The sequence below is a fragment of the Mauremys mutica genome, chromosome 1, assembly GCF_020497125.1.
Source record: "Mauremys mutica isolate MM-2020 ecotype Southern chromosome 1, ASM2049712v1, whole genome shotgun sequence".
NCBI lineage: Eukaryota > Metazoa > Chordata > Testudines > Geoemydidae > Mauremys > Mauremys mutica.
In genome coordinates, this window is record NC_059072.1 from 57,106,620 (window position 1) to 57,123,727 (window position 17,108).

The following is a 17,108-nucleotide window of genomic DNA, read 5'->3' on the forward strand; positions in this document are numbered from 1 at the left end:
TTGATTTCAGACCAATCCATCAATTTGTCAAGATCATTTTTAATTCTTATCCTCCTTCTCCAAAGTGCTAGCAACCCCTTACAACCCCATCCACAAATTTTATAAGCATATTCTCCACACCATTATCCAAGTAACCCCCCCTAGATATGTCCCCCTAGCTGGACAGCAAACCATTGATAACTACTCTTTAAGTACAGTCTGTCAACTCGTTTTGCACCCACATTATAATAATTTAATCTAGACCACATTTCCATAGTTTGTTTATGAGACCATCATGTCGGACTGTGTCAAAAGCCTTACTAAAATTAAGAAATATTACATCTACAGCTTCCTCCCATCCACTAGGCCAATAACCCTATCAAAGAAGGAAATTAATTTCATTTGGCATGATTTGTTCTTGTCAAATCCATGTTGCTTAGTACTCATAACCATTTTGTCCTTTAGGTGCTAGCAAAGTGATTGTTTAATAATTAATTCCAGTATCTTTCAAGGTATCTAAGATAGGCTGACTGTTCTGTAATCCCCCAGGTCATCTTTGTTCATCTTTTTAAAGATAGGTACTATGTTTGCCCCCTCCATACCTCTGGGACCTCATTCATCCTCCAGGAGTCCTCAGAGATAATTGCTGATGGTTCTGAGATTGTTTCAGCTAGTTCCTTAAGTACCATATGATGAATTTCATCAGGCCCTGTTGATTTGAATACATCTAATTTAGCTAAATACTATTTGATCTGTTCTTTCACTATTTTGCTTTTCTGCATCTTCCTCCTTGTTGTTAATATTAATTGTGTTAAGTATCAGGTCACAATTTACCTTTTTAGTGAAGACTGAAGCAAAAATAGGCATTGGCCTTGTTTATGTCATCCATTATTAGCTCTCCTTCCCCAATAAATAGAGAACCTACACTTTCCTTATCTTTCTCTTGCTCCAAATATATTTATAGAACTACTTCTTAATTGCTTTTTATGTCCTTTGTTAGGTATAATGCATTTTGTGCCTTAACTTTTCTGATTTTGTCCCTACATGCTTGTGCTATTCTTTGGTACTCCTCCTTAGCAGTTTGTTCAACTCCTTTTTCCCTTAAATTTTCTTCCTATGGGACCTTACCTCCCAGTTCTCCAAGTTTGTTAAAGTCTGCTTTTTTGAAGTCCATTTTCCTTATTCAGCTGATCTCACTCCCTCCTTTCCGTCGAATCATGAAATCTATAATTTCATGATCACTTTTACCCAACTTGCCGTCAAATTCTCAACCAATTCCTCCCAGTTAGTCAGAACCAACTCTAAAATGGCTGTCCCCCGAAACAAAATGTTGTCCCCAATACATTCAAGAACTTTCCATATTTTTATGTTTTGCCATATTACTTGTCAGAATCCTTTTCCTACTATTTATTTATACCATTTTATAGGGGGGTAATATATTGTGCGAAGTTATTTTTTCTGTTGTTTCTTTAACAGGATTGGGAGTTTCCACATTTCATGGGTGATGTTGACGTAAATCTTCCTGGCTTGCCATATGCACATCTGCAGTTCAAACTACCTTACTTCCAAAATATCTTCAAGGAAGAATATCACATACATATAACAGGTATGTAATCTTATACATGGTGATAGCTATCTCACATGGTACTCTTTTCTGCTGGGGTGAGTCTGTTGACCATATGATTTTTACCCAGATTATGTTTTTTCTTCAAAATAACCCATTAGTGAAGAGAACAAGAATATATATTCCATGAACCAAACAGACCTACAATTTTCCAAGGTGTTTGCAACTTCTCGTGCCATTAAATACTACCTATTGTTGCTGAAGAAATCATATTTATTTGAAACGATTCTCCTGGGGCAATTAACAGCTTATTACATTTTCAGATCTGTTCCGCTTTCAGATCGCTTCAATATATTTGATTATATTCTTTCTTAACGCCAGTCATTCTCATCCAGGAAAGAGCGACACCTTTATCAGTCCTTTAACCAGAAGCAGACAGCAGAGTGATCACAAATCGAAAGGGGTTGTAGATGTTCTAAAGCATGGCGAATTTAGAAATGAAGGACCCAATCCTAAAGTACGGCTGAGTCATGCTCAGTGCTAGAGCCATGAGGGCTGTAAGATGTGGGCTGAAGGTTAGTAGTATGACTCATGGAATAAGTGTATGTGTGTTTCAGGGAGATTGTAATGTGAAAGGGGTTTCTTTCTGTGTCATAAGAAAGGGAAGCCATTCCATACATGGGGGCAGCATGGGACAAGTACAGCAAATACAGGAGTTGGAGACTGTTGAGAATGGCAGTGTTGACAGAGCAAAGGAAGAAGAAATTAGTGAAACAGTGATGTGGTGGCCAGGGTGGAGTTGAATAGGGCCTTGAAGCTGAGGATGGGTAGTGTAAACTTGGTACCATGGGCAAGTAGTAGAAACCATGGTAGCAGACAATATTATCCAGAAGTAAAGTATAAGTGAAGGGGCCAATGATAGAGCCATGTTGGATTCCCATATGGAAGGAGAAAGAGACATCAAAGAATAGGCCTAAGATGAGGTCAGAGAGAAAGTAGATGAACCATGAGAGGACAGGGTCACAAAAGGCAAGGGAAAAGAAGTTGCCAAGAAGGAGGGATTGATGAACAGTACTGAAGATCAAGGAAGATGGAACTGAGCACCTGTGGCTAAGGCAGGAGGACATTTTGTGAGACTTTGGAGATGGCATTTTCAGTGAAACAGAAATCTGACTGGAGTGGATGTAGACATGAGCTAGAGCAGTGTTTCTCAAATGCGACCACCATGGCCGCATGTGGCCACCAGGGGCTTTTCTTGCAGCCACAGCCTCCTGATCTCTGATGGGGTGGGAGCAGCAGCCCCTCTCCCTCCTTGGTGCTCCTGGGGGCACAGCCTTGGTGTTGTTTGCGGGGGCCACCAGAAGGTATTGGGCCCTGCCCCCCTCTGGAGACAGCTGGGGAATAATGCTGGAGGAGCAGGCTGCCGGTGAGTTCAGGCTTTGGGCTTCACCCCTTGGGTAGCGGGGCAGCAGGCTCTGGCCACAGGGCTTCAGGCTCTGTCCCTAGCCATGGGGCATCAAGCTCTGACCCCCGCTGCCTCCCTTGGCTACCCACTCACCCACTCATCCCCATCAGCCCTGGCCCCTGATCCCCCATCTAGGGCTTAATTTATCCCCAGATTTGCTGGGGCTAAGTTTGCTGTGAAAAGGGATACGTGTATGTTTAATATCACTTTTCACAGCAGACTTACTAGCTAGCAATAAATATGTTACAATGATTTGGACGTATCTATGTGCATATTTAGTTGTTTTCCCTAAAGCTAATTAAGTATTTTAGGGAAAAGTGTGAGAATGTCCACCAGCAAGAGTTGGTGGCCACACTCTGAGACCACCAAATAATTTGTCCTCAGAACCCCTGATGTAGAGGAAAGGAAATCAATGCAGGAATTGTAAATTGCTCATTGAAAAGGAGAAGGGAGATGGGCTGGTAGTAGGAAAGACAGATGGAGGAAAGGAGTGTTTTAGGAGGTTGTGTTATATGGGGTATGCCTTAAAATGGAGAGAAAAGAGACAAAAGAGGTAGTAGGTAAGAGTACGGCAAGAGAGGCCAGTAACAGTGAAGGGATAGAGACAAAGGGATTGCAGGAGGGATTGGAAATTAGGAGCATGTGTGTGACCTCATGGCCACTATACAGGCTAAAGGCGGAGAAAGTATGGGAGGGGCAAATGTATACAAGAAGGGAGTACATAAATCTTCTCTTTGAAGTCAGTAGAGAGAGAGAGAGAGGAGAGGAAACGAGAGCTCAAGGAAGGTGTCAAAAGTAGCAGATACATGACATGGGTTGTGGGTATGGGATTCAAGAACAGTGGAGAAGTCGTGGTGTTTTGTGAGGATTCAATACTGAAGATGGAGAACATGAATTTGCTGTGAAGCAAGCGCACAAGGTCCCTAGATTTCATCCAGAGCTGTTAACTATTGTTTGAGCAGAAGACAAGGAACTGGATGGGAGTGTGAACCATGGTGATTGTTGGTGGGGGACACTCTGCAGTGGCTGAAGGAGATAAAGGAATTAAGGGTGGAACAGAGTGTAGATGACAAAACAATGAATGGAAGAAGAGGGAATAAAGGGCAAAGAAGAGTGACTCAGGGATACAGAGAAGTCAGGGGTATTGATGGTTGAAGGTTGTTCAATAGAAGGGAGAATTAGTAACATTAAAGAAAATAAGGTAGTGACAAAACAACAACTGAAATCTTTCCTTTAACTACTGTCTGTGCTGCTGTTTGAAAACAGACCAGCTAAGGGAAATGGATACCTGTGCATTATAGAGTTCTCTGCAGAAAGAAATGGAGGCCTCTTTGATGTTTTGGAGAGGAGGCATTCTTGAATGAGAATGAGCTTGTGAATAGGGACTGAGGAATATTTTCTCTCCTGGCTAAGAATTAATAAGACCCATTTATTAGATTACTAGACAAATCAATCCATTTGAGTGCATGTCACATACCCTGGATACTGAGTGCCTCAGTGCTACACCACCCTTCAGGATATCTAAAAACAGCTGTTACCATAGATGGCATGAGACCCTTCCCTTGGGTGGGTGTTTTACCTGGACCATCTGTTCTTGCTGTCAGCTCTCCATTTACAGCATTTACAAGCTCTAGTTACTGTGCGCAGATACAGCAATTCTCAATTAAAATCAAGGAGCTAATGAAAAAATCAGGAATAACCAATTAAAATATTTAAGACAGTAGCCTAATAAGAATGCCTAATTCGAACAGATCTTTTTTGGAAAAGAAATTCCCTTTCTTGATAATAATATTGGTGAAGTAGGGGAGTCTGGGGATGGAAACAATGTTTAGTTTAGTATAGGGATGAGCTCAAGCTGCAAAATTGCGATCTGGATCCAGTCTCTGAATATTGTCCACCCCTGAGGTCTTGAGCTGGGTTCATATTTTGATCCCTGGTCAAGTCTAATGTGGGTGCAGCTGGTTTACATAGCATCCCCAGTGTAATCGGTTAGTAAAACCAGCCTAGTGAAAAAGCATACCCATGTAGCGGTAGTTCTGTGCTGGCACTAGCAGACCAGGGAAAAGGGAGCATGACTGGAGAAAAGGGGGCATAGCTGGGCTGCTCCTTTGCTACCCGGATACTGGGCTGCTCTTTTTGCCACTTGAGACTGTTGCAAGTCAGCCTAAATTAGAGCAGCACGAAGATCAGGTAAGTGCAAAGGGTTGCTTAGCCACTTTTTCTCTGCTATGCTCAGTGTATTTTTTGCTGCATTCAATGCGGCTTGAAGATTTTGTGGTTACAATTCTCATGATTGCAAAGAAAAGCTTTAAAGTACTACTTGAGTGCACCCCAAAGGCTCAAAAACACCAAACAAGCCCAGAAGACAAAAAGAAGCCTAAATGTATTGTTTTTAAGCCAATCTCATGATTTTTTAACCTTTTGGAGTTGGCAATACGGCAGAACTAACATCTTCCGCTCCTAGTTCTCATGCTTTAGTGTAATTGTCATTTATTATTTTTAAAAAATCTCATTTTTCCTGGAAAGACAGTATTGCTTTCTGCTTTAATTCTTTTGTACCTAGGAATTCCTAGTGTGTTTAGTCCATGTTAAATATTTTTATCCTGTTTTCAGCCTTGCTTTTATCTCTGAATATCAGAAAGAGCATGAATTTTTGCATCTGCTTAAGTCATCTGGATTTCCCTTGACAGATGGTTCACTGCAGTGTATGTGCTTTCCTTCCTGGGCTGCAGTTTACGAAAATACACAGTGTAGCCTAGTTTCTGCAGTACCTAGGGAAATCTGTACTACTTAAAAGTAAATGTTGTTACCGAACCTTCATATTCTTTCGTTGTTAAAAATGCATCTAGAGGCCAGGCGGGTATTTTTTAATACCAACATATTACTGTACCACACAGGAGATCCAGAGTCTTGAGCTACCCAAACTCTAGATAGGGTTCAAGTTGGAAATGCTGTGTGTCAAGTGTCAAAACAGAGGGGTGGGAGGAGATTAGGCTCACCATTCATTAAGACTCCTTATTGGGCAGTTTTTGGAGAGGCATTACTGCCCATCTCAGAAAGGACTAGGCAATCCAGCCAGAGGTGAAAGGGTCTCAGTGCTGGTTGTCATCTGAATGGCAAGAATGGCTTGGGCAGGTAACCCAAAAGTAGCATGTCTAGGTCCAGGATGAGCACTGCCTGCACAGAGATGCCTGAGGGAGCCTGTAGGCAAAAATAGAACAGTTAGAGGCAAAAACAAAGCAATCCAGGCACACAGGTTCTGAGAGAAATCTCCAAGGGCTTCCTGTTTGGTTCAGCTGTGTACAGTATGTGTGTATGCATCTATCGAATAACATCAACATAGCAGCAAAGCACGCAGCTATCCAAGTGCGTTACAGAGATGTGTGAGTGTTTTTATCCACATTACACATGGGGAAACTGAGACAAAAGAGGTTACAGCCAATATTTTCTGAAGTAGACTCTGGTTTTGGATGCCTAACTTGAGGCTGCTTGAGCCTGATTTTAATCTGTGCAGCCACAATTCCATTGGCCTCAGTGGGAACAGTGGGTCCCCAGCTACACCTGGGACAGGCTTTCAGGAGCACTCTCGCAAGCTGGACCCACCAAAACAAAGGCACCTGAAATCAGAGGCCAGTTTTGAAAATTTGGGGCTGAGGGCCTTGCCCAGATCACATAGCAAGTTAGTGTCATGGGGATTGCAACTCAGGTGTCTGACACTTGTGTGTACGTACACGTATGCCTTTGGAGACCTTTTAAAAGTGGGCATATTTCAATATTTAATGGACAAAAGTAGATGCAATGCTGGAAAGGGTAAAATGAAAAAGCCCTACTTTAACTGTGAGAGCAAATTCTAAGATAAAAGGTCCCCTCATTTTAAACATAGATATCCAGGAATGTCTGATAGACTGAGTACTCAACCTTTGGATCCACTTGGGTCCCTTTGTGCTACTTTTCTGGTATAAAGGAGACATATACCTGGCAAATCTGGATAGGTGGGAATCCCCTTGTCACTCTAGTGGGAATCCCCAGGTAGTTTAGAGCCACACACAGTTCTTGTGTCGACAACACATTGTTTCCATTTAATTTACCAAATTGGCTCATCGTTTGACCCACACAGCCATACCTAATGACATCAAGACATTAAAACAAACAAGCAAAAGAAAGAAAAAGAAACACAAAACAGGTGTTTGTGGTGTTTTGGTCCCAGCTGGAAGGAATATCAACTTAATCTAAATTGCGCTGTCATTTGTTCAGCTGATTAAAGACATGTTGGTTGATGTCGTAACTTTTAAAATTAATTCGCCTGTTGTTTTATTACTTTTCATCAGCTACAAAAACAAAATTACCTTGACAATAACAGTTTGAAAATCAATGTTTCATTACACAACTGAAATATAAAGGAACTAATCCGCTAAAAACTGTGAAGTGAATGCAACTTCATTAGAAGAGATAGTGAAATAACTTTATTGGAAAGGTTAATGGAAATAATAGATGGGTTACTACCACAGCTCCATGCAGAGATACATTACACTTTCTCTGTGAAATAACAGGGGCATATAGCTAATAGCTAATGTAAAAGTACAAAGTTTCTCATTTTCATTGACTGATTACTTTAAAAAACACCTTTCAATTAAAAGATTTCTTCATTTATAAGGTCCTCATCCAGCAAAGGCCTTACTCACTTGCTTAACTTCAAACACATGGGTAGGCCCAGAGATTTCAATGACATGCATGTTTCAAGGATGTATGTTTACATCCTTTGCTGGACCAGCAACTAAATGTTTGCCTAGTTCCCAAATGTATGTTAAACGTTTTGTTTTGACTGCTTGATGGCATGTGCTTTCACCCTTGAGTGAGCACGCAGTATAATTACTACATTAAACAGCTTGCATATGAGGACAGAGTAAAAAGACTGGGACTGTTCAGCTTGGAAAAGCAGTGACTGAGGGAGGGAGATGATAGAGGTCTATAAAATTGTGACTGGTATGGGAAAAGTTAATAGGGAAGAATTCACCTAACGCACAAACCAGGGGTCACCCAATGAAATGAATAGGCATCAGGTTTAAAACTAACATGAAATACTTCACACAATGCACAGTCAACTTGTGGAAGGCGATGCTGTAAGGGCCAAAATATAACTGGGTTTAAAAAATTAGCTAAGCCCATGGAGGATAGGTCCATCAATGGCTATTAGCCATAGAATCATAGAATCTCAGGGTTGGAAGGGACCTCAGGAGGTCATCTAGTCCAACCCCCTATGTGTCCCTAAACCTCTGAGTGCTAGAACCTGGGACTGGACAACAGGGGATGGTGACATGTTGGGGGCACACAGGGTCACATGCTCCCCCCAGATTTCTGCCTCCCATTTATCCCAGAGATTTTCAAACTGTGGGGCATGCCTCGCTAGTGGTTGCACCCCACAGTTTGAAAACCATCACCTCCTGCCAGGAGCCAGAAGATCAGAAGCTGGTGGGAGCTGCCCGGCCTGCTCGGGCTCCAGGCTCTCTGTGCTGTGGGAGTTGGGATGCTGGCTGGCTGCCTGGAAGCCCTCCCTGCCCTGCTTCCTGAGGTGGGCCACCTCTGTATGGCCAGGCACTCCCCAGGCAGGGTGGGCAGCACAGCTCTGAGTTGCGCCCCTGACACACTCTTGCCTCTGTCCCGAAGGAGCCTGGTGCCAGCCGGTGATCCCCCCTGGAGCCAGCCTCTGCCCATGGACCCTGGCTGCCATGAGATGCTCCCTGAGGAGCTCCCTGGAGTTCTCATCCCCCTTGGGTACCTGCCCCTCAGTAACCCGGTCACACCCCAGTCCCCACCCAGGGACCTGCCATTGCTGCCAGGTCACTTTCCCCACACTCCCTGCGCGCAGAGCAGATCTTCCCCTTGCTCCCCTAGGCTGCCCTGCCCCAGCCCCTTGGCTTCCAGGCTTGTGGTCACACAGCCATTGCACGAGCCTGGTGCCCAGCCCTGGTGCTGGGGGCAGGCGGCTGCTGTTCAGAGCTGACTTGTTCCCGCCAGCTCTGGAAACCAGGGCTGTGAGAATGGAGCAACCCCTAGGGTTACCATATTTCAAGTACCCAAATAGAGGACACTACTGGGGGTGGAGGGGAGGAACTGGGGGGTATTTGGGAGGATGCTGGGGGTGTCTGTGTACTGGGAGGGATATTTAGGGATTATTGGAGGGGGCATTTGAAGGGCACTGGAGGAGGTACCTGCAGCAGGGACATGCACTGGAGTTGGGCTGCCAGTGCTTGGGGGGGGAGGGGAAGGCTCTCACTTCCCCCCATTCTCCTATCCCCATCTCTTATGTACTAGATTTTATACTCCTTGCCCATTGGTAGCATTATGCATTTTTCCCAAGGGCCATGTTTCTCTGGCACAGTGAAGTATCACCTTGGATGAAGGCACCCAGCATCAGAAAAAAATAACAGGATCCTATTCACATGAGGAGAGGGGAAAAGCCACTCTAAGTGGCCAGCATCAGGGAGGAGGCTTGGGCTATGCCTCAAGGGAGGGGCTACACTAGAAAGAAGCCACTCTAAAAAGAATGTAGGTGGATACGCACATGAACATAAGCTCACAGTGCAATTCTATGTCTAAGAGAGTTAATATAATCCTTGGATGCAATGAATAGAAGAATTGTGAGTAAAAAAGTGGTGTGAACTCAGTATATGGCATTAGTAGTACTCTTACTGAATACAGTATTCAGTTGTGGTCTCCACACTTTAAAAAATGTGTTGAAAGACTGCATATGGTTCAGAGATATGCCAGAAGAATGATTCAGAGTCTGTAAAACTTGCTTTGTAGTGAGAGATTTAAGAAGCTCAATCTATTTAGTTTATAACAAAGAAGGTTAAGAGGTAACTTGATCACAGTCCCGAAGGCACAGATCCTTAAAGTATTTTGGGGCCTAACACCCATGGGTTAGGTGTTAGGCTCCTAAATACATTTGAGGATCTGGGCATAAGCACCTACACAGGAAGGATATTTCTGATAGGAACTCTTTAATCTAGCAGACAAAGGCATAAGAAAACCCAATGACTGGAAGCTGAAGCTAGACAAATTCAAACTAGATAAAAGGCAAATATTTTTAATAGTGAGGGTAATTAACCATTATAACAATTTACCAAATGATGTGGTGGATTTTCCATCACTTGAAGTCTTTAAATCAAGACTGGATGTCTTTCTAAAAGATATGCTGTAGCCCAACTAGATGTTATGGACCTGATGCTGAAATTATTGGGTGATGTTCTTTGGTCTGTGTTATGCAGGAGTCTAGACTCGTAATGGTCCCTTTTGGACTGGACATCTACAGCTCTATACAGGAGTGGCAGTCTCAGTATACCGTACGTTGCATTATTCTTAATTTTTTTCCTAACTTCAATCTCTTCCATTACTCCTCCTATCCCTCTGCACTTGCAGGTGTGTCAGCCTAAAGCAAAGTATTATACTCTTCCTACAAATGCCCTTACCAGTCCACCCATTTCCTACTATCCCCTACACCTAGCAAGGCTCTCTGCAGAGCCACCTGCCTTGTTTCCATAGAAACAAAAAGCACAGCTACATAGCCTGTTTCTAGTGGTGCCAATCAGAGAAGAAAGCATGTGAGGAGGTAGCTCCTCCAGGCAGGCTGAAGAGGCATTAGAGGACCCTCCTGAATGCAGGCGATGGCCTCATAGCCTGTGTGGGAGGAGGTGTGAAAACCACTAGTGACCTATTTCCAACTCTGAGCTTGGCACGCAAACTGAATTGTATGTGCAACCCAGCAGGAACCTTTACATTCAGAGTGAAAAATATAGCAGAGGTTTGATAATGAGTGTGGTGCCATAAAATATTACAAACCAGTTTACTGTTGCAGTCAGGACTGCAAAGGTTACTGACAGGCACAAAAGATGTTTTGGGTGCAATAAAATCTTAGTTTTGCATCTAGGGGCATAGTGGTTTAGAATTTGTATTTGTGTTTCTTGGTATGTTGTGTTTATTTTAAATTTTTATGAGTATTATTGTCTCAGGGACCATTTAAGGGACTAAAGTAATAGGAAATATGAGGCTAACGTCTGCTCTCAGCTATGCTGGTGAAAATCCAGAATAATACCAATAGCTTCAGTGGTGTTTGTGAGGACTTATAATGTTGAAACTGACGGCAGAATTTCCTCCCTCGTCTTTCAGTAATTTAGTTTCTGGATAGGGCAATACCACAGGAAAATTAATGCTCATGTTTATTCTCATCCAGAATGGCCATCTGGGTTAAAAAAGCCCTTTAAAAACATAAATACAAATACCAAACTATAAGGGGTTACTTTACTGAGACATTCAAATTAATGGCAGAACATGAGTGCACAGCCTGACAGTAATTTCAACCATACCACTGATTAGCAAACCAATAAAGTAACTCATCTTTGAGATTCTCTTTCCTGTGTATATATTTATTTACTAAAAATTAATATCAACATTGGTGATGACTAGCAAAACTACTCCTTAGTGTCTTATGTGCAAAATCACATAATGCAGCAGTTAGATATACTTGTGCATCCACGGTCCTAAAATGTCTTTAACTGTGTGTGTATGTGATGAGTTCTTGGACACTGTTAATACAATGTCAAGGTAAGATCTTTAGATGGTGCCAGTTAATAAGTAGACTCTGACAATACTGCAATGGCATCTATACAAAGAATAGAGTTAGTAAAGTAGTATCTTGTATGTACTTTGGATACCATGTCTCAGAACCGCCATACCTCCCACGTACATATGTCTGGGCTTCACTGCATGAGTACTAATCAATCACAGTACATACTATTAAAGCAATGTAATTGTCATCCTTTCAAAGCATCTCACCACTAGCATACAAAGAGTTCTATCAAATGTAGCTTTTTCAAGGAGAATATTCATGCAACTATTTTTAAAATCCTGAAATGAGTTCTTTTTAGGTTGATTGATGTAAACTACATCACCTAATGGTTTAATCAACAGGTCATCTACAAACTGCAGTGTGAATTCAATTGATATACTGTTGTACTGCTTTACAAAATGATTTATTATGTGCCTAGACATAATTATGCAATACTAAGAGAGATTCAAGAATAAATCTGGGTCTGCTGAGAATTTCATTATAACTTAGTTTTACAGGTTAATTGAAAGAAAAAATTTATCTGAGGGGCATTTACTCTATCAGCATGGTTGTGATACTTATAAAAAGGACATCGGATGACACTGTTTTCTTTTTTCAAACAGGTAAATGGTTTAACTATGGAATTATCTTTCTGGTTTTAATCCTGGATCTGAATATGTGGAAGAATCAAATATTTTACAAACCTCATGAATATGGTCAGTATATTGGTCCTGGACAGAAGATCTACACAGTGGAGGACTCAGAAAGCTTAAAGGACCTTAACAGAACCAAGTTATCCTGGGACTGGAGATCAAATAACACAAACCCTCTGACTAACAGGACTTACGCTGAGGGAGACATGTTCTTGCATAGCAGATATACAGGGATTAGCCTTGATGTCAAATGCCTGGCCTTTATTCCATGTTTGCTGGCTTTTGCTTTGTTTGGGTTCTTCATCTGGTTCTTTGGGCGATTTCAGAAAACTGAGCAAGGCACGGAGAATCTGGACAAATCATACACAAGAATGAAAAGGAAGTCGCCATCAGACATGGGAATGACACGAGAAAATACACAGGTTTTAGTGGAGAAAACTTTAAGTTTTCAAGATCCACATTTAGTATCCATAAAATCAGACTTAAGTGAAATTGTCTTTAATTCTTCCCTTCTAACTTCTGAAAACTTGAGCTTACAGTTGAATGAAAAAGACAGCCCATTACAACCAATGACAGCGGATTCTGCCCCTAAGAGTGATCCCATGACCTAGAGCAAATGACCCAGAAAAGAAAGATTTAAATAACCAATTATTGTGAGAGTTCCGTTTTTGTAAGTTAAGGTTTACATCATGTTTAGCACAAGAAATATAACCTGTACCACAAAGGTGCTCAACATGCTTTTTTTAGGAATTTTGTTTTCTATTTGTATTATAATATATGTGCCTACTCTATAGCTAACATTCCTTTATAGATTGCGTCTCAGAATCGCACAAACTATTTATTAATTCATTGATGTTACTGTATAATAGTGAATTAGATGAAAATTCTAACCGTGGTGGTGCCTTGAAACATTAAACTGATTTTTAACTCAACACAGAAAGATATAAAGACCAATTCTTCTAACTTATTTTGCAAGGGTTTTTTTACATGCAATTATTTAGAATGCCATTTGATTTCTTACCAATAGATGTAGAGATTTCTGAAGAATGATTCCTGATAAGATGTCACACTAACGGTTGACTTTGTTATTTACTCAGCTGTAGAGTCAGTGACTTTGATAACTGGACTGCAGAGAAGCATTTTGATTACCTTTTAATTTTTGCTGGCTGGCTGCCAAATACAAATACAGCTTCATAACAGAGTAACAGTAGAGCATGGGTCACTACTTGTGAAAATAGGACTTTCTCTATCAGTAATTGCAATTACATTATAATGCCAATTATGTTTTTCATAATTAAAGATAAACTGCTGCTTCATTAAAACTCCTGCCCTTCACCTTTCAGAAACAAAGGTTAAAATGCATAGTTAGAGCAACAGTGACATATCCCATCATGAACACAAACCTGTGCAATGCCAAAGAACCAGTGTAGTGATTACACGAAAGAACCCAGAGCCCAGAGCCTTCCGTGTTTGTACAACTTTGTGTAACTATGGTTTGGGATACATTATGCTGGGAAATGTACAACACAACTGACATCTTTAACTTCTTCAAAGACTGAAGCAATGGTGTGGGGGCTGGGGAGTGACTGCATGGAATAGATTAGCATGTGATTTGTCCTGAATCTTTTTTGCCCCTTTCAAGAATTAAACACTGTCCATTAATAAATAATAGAACCCAGCAGCAAAAACATGGAGGAATTGTTTTTGCAGCCTTTTTAAAGGCTACTTGGAATATGAATTCCTCAGCTGTCTGTTCAAACAATATACACTAAAAACATAGCAAATCTAAAATACCAGAAAAACTCTGACTTGCCTCTAATTTAGTTTCATAAATTGTTGTTACAAGTTACTAAATAAGAAGTCATTTTAAAGTCTAAATTATTTCCCTGTCAGTTACTGATGTTGCTGTATTTTGTTTTCATGATTTTTTTTAATCTCAGTTGTTTTGATCTATCTGCTTTTAAGTTTTCAGCATGGTGAATTTAGCATGCATAATAGAACTATGCATTTATTATCTATCACTAGAGAGCCAGTTTAATAAACATCATTCAACAATTGTTTATCATGTGGCAGGAACCTATCCTCTGTTAGGTTTTTTTTGTTTTGTTTTGTTTTGTTTTGTTTTAACATTTCACCCATACTTTGTCCTATTTAGAATCATAAATATTTCTGGCATTAAAAAATACAGACATCAAAATCATTATAATATCAAAACGAACCATTTTGCCTATGGAACAGTTAATATTTTATCAAGAGAAAGTTTCCTTTTTAATGAGGCTGAATTTTTATCCACCAGAAATTATAGCTATAAAAAAAATCTATTATTAGCATTTGGTTAGTGCAGCCTGTAAACTTGTTCAGTCTATTTAAGATAGAATTTATATATTCAAAGCCAAGCTATTAACTACTTATGGTAAAATACTGTCAGATTTTGCCTTTACTGTGTAGGAGGTGATTATATTTATGCTTTTTGTCCAAGTAGGATTTGATATGGACAAAGAGATAGACAAAATGGCTAATTATTTGTACAAACACATGCTCCTCCATGTGATTTGGAAGACTTACTCCAAAATGTCAAACTCTTCTGTGGATTGCTTTGTTTTTTCTGTGCATAGGGTGGCTAAGTCCATTAATATATAAGCAGAAAATGAAAGACTGACTTGAGTCTTGCTGCTTGCATGGTTACATGACTCTGAAGTAACCATTATTAAGCAACTGATCCACAGCTAAAATAATTCGGTGACCTTACAAGTTAATGCTTTTAAGGTCGCCACAAGAGAGAGAAAATCAAGTAATCCTGAGATTTTTCCAAGAGTGCTCAAATTAATAGCCAAGCAGAGAAACTGTACCCAAAATGGATTCAAAAGGAGTCACAGGATTCAGCATGACTCTTGCGGTCAACTCTGCACTTTAATTAAAGGAAGCACTTGAAAAGGCACTAGTTTTACAGTAACTGTTGCCATATATATTGTAAACACAGAGGTAGATATGTCCATTCTTTCCATGGCAGTCCTTATTTAACATTCACAATATGCTTTGTTACATCAAAATGGAAACCTTTTCTAATCTAAGGGCCTTATCGAGCACCAATACCCATGACCTTGATATGAATGGTCTATCTACCACAGAAAATGAAAATAACCTCCAAGGACTCCAAACCCTCGTCCTCATGAGTGAGTTGGAGAGGCTGGGAGGGCGGGGTGGGGGGGGAGAAAACTTGTGGTTCTCAAGCCTGAGCCATGCAGGAGTTGCTGTCCCTTTATGGCTGAACTATATCTGCTTTGTGAGAGAATGTATTTGGTACAGAATCTTTTTTCAGTCACATATATTGCAAGATACCATGATAACAGGTACCCTAAAAATAATAGCAAAGATCATCCCAGGGATAAGCATACAGGATTTACGAGTATACAAGTGCTTACAAACTTCTCTATGAGTATCTGTAGTGATTACATTTGGTCTCACAGAAATGATGTGGAACAAATGGAGGGTAAGTAGATTTTTGAAACAGCCCTAAAAACAGACTCTGCTTATTTGGCTTTAGGTTTTTGGTTTTTTAATTATTTATTCGGAAGAAATGGCCCATATCCTCAAGGAGACACTTCAGTACTGCCCTCCTTATTTTATAATGCTCCAGGAAATTGCTTCACTCTACCTCACTTCTTCCCCCATTCCTTCAGGCCTTCACCTCTGGTCCTTCCTAAAATTTGGTATTATTAGTTTTAGAACATTCTCCTCTGCAGTTGCCATTACCTGGAACAATTTTTCTCGAATTTCCCACCTGTCAGCTCCCCATCTATAAAATCCCAGCCAAACCTGTCTCTTTTCTCCCTAGTACATTTCTCTTCCCCGCTACTATTTTTTTAACATTTAGCTGTATTAAATGTTAAATTAAATTAAATTTTAGCTCTATTATCTGCCTCGCTGAATGCTTTTGAATTAATTTGCATGAAAAGTTAACTTGTTCTGTTTTAAATATACTTTCTACTCTCGGTCTAGGCACAGTAATTGTGAGATAACTTCTTGACTACATTTGCACCTCACACCCCTAATGTGTTTAGCTTTCACCTTTCCTTCCTTGAATAGCCTCCATAGCACTAGCCACATGAGAGACAGAAATAGGACCACAGAAGTTGGAGATCTAAAACCCCACTAGATTGTCAAGTACAGAGGATAGGCCACTACTAAATGATGGATCAGACACTCAACACACACGTCTAGATTTTAACTAATGAATCCAATGAGCTATTGCGCAACAATATTTAACAGAGGTACAAGAGAATTTTGTATCTCAGGACATAGTCTTGTAGGTAGTCAAGATGCATGTGGTTTTGACCGGTAGCACTTACAAGGAAAGGTCTGAAGTTTTGAACAGACTATAAGAATAATAAAAGTCAGAGACAGCTCCAAGCTTGTATAAGCACATAAAGCTGATCCTCTAGCAATTGATGGGTATAGTATACAGATGAGGAATGTACTATATCAGATGTTAAACTGATACTATTCTTGGAGTTGAGTGGCAGAAATACTCAGAATGACATACTGCAGATGCTTTGATTCAAGTTACAGTTATGAACAAACAATTGCAAACCTTTTATCACTATAGAGATTTCCCAAGTTACAGCAAAACACAACAAACACACAAACAATTCTGGCACAGTTACTGTACAGCCACTCTTTGGCTAAACTGACTAAGGGGCTGTTCATCCTACCCATCATCATTTCACTAGGCTCTTAAACTATCCACATTGGGGAGCTGGGGCTTTCAGAATGTAACACATGGGTTTCAAACTATTAGAAATGGGAAAATGAAGAAAAGTAAGGATGGCCAAATTAATAACT

At 40.6% G+C, this 17,108-nt stretch overlaps 1 protein-coding gene across 15 annotated transcripts in view; it reads left to right on the forward strand.

Annotated features, from left to right (window-relative positions):
* TMEM117 (transmembrane protein 117) overlaps nt 1-14,354 on the forward strand; it is a 360,911-nt gene extending 346,557 nt beyond the window's left edge. For 7 of the 15 annotated variants that reach the window (XM_045032344.1, XM_045032352.1, XM_045032361.1 and 4 more), the window contains 2 exons: nt 1,456-1,585; nt 12,237-14,353. In XM_045032344.1, the coding sequence (XP_044888279.1) occupies nt 1,456-1,585; nt 12,237-12,877 (771 nt within the window). In that variant the 3' untranslated portion in view covers nt 12,878-14,353. Of the gene's footprint in view, nt 1-1,455; nt 1,586-12,236 lie in introns of all 15 variants that reach the window. The other 8 variants (XM_045032405.1, XM_045032387.1, XM_045032395.1 and 5 more) reach the window with 3 other exon arrangements.
* Nucleotides 14,355-17,108: the final 2,754 nt, after the last annotated feature.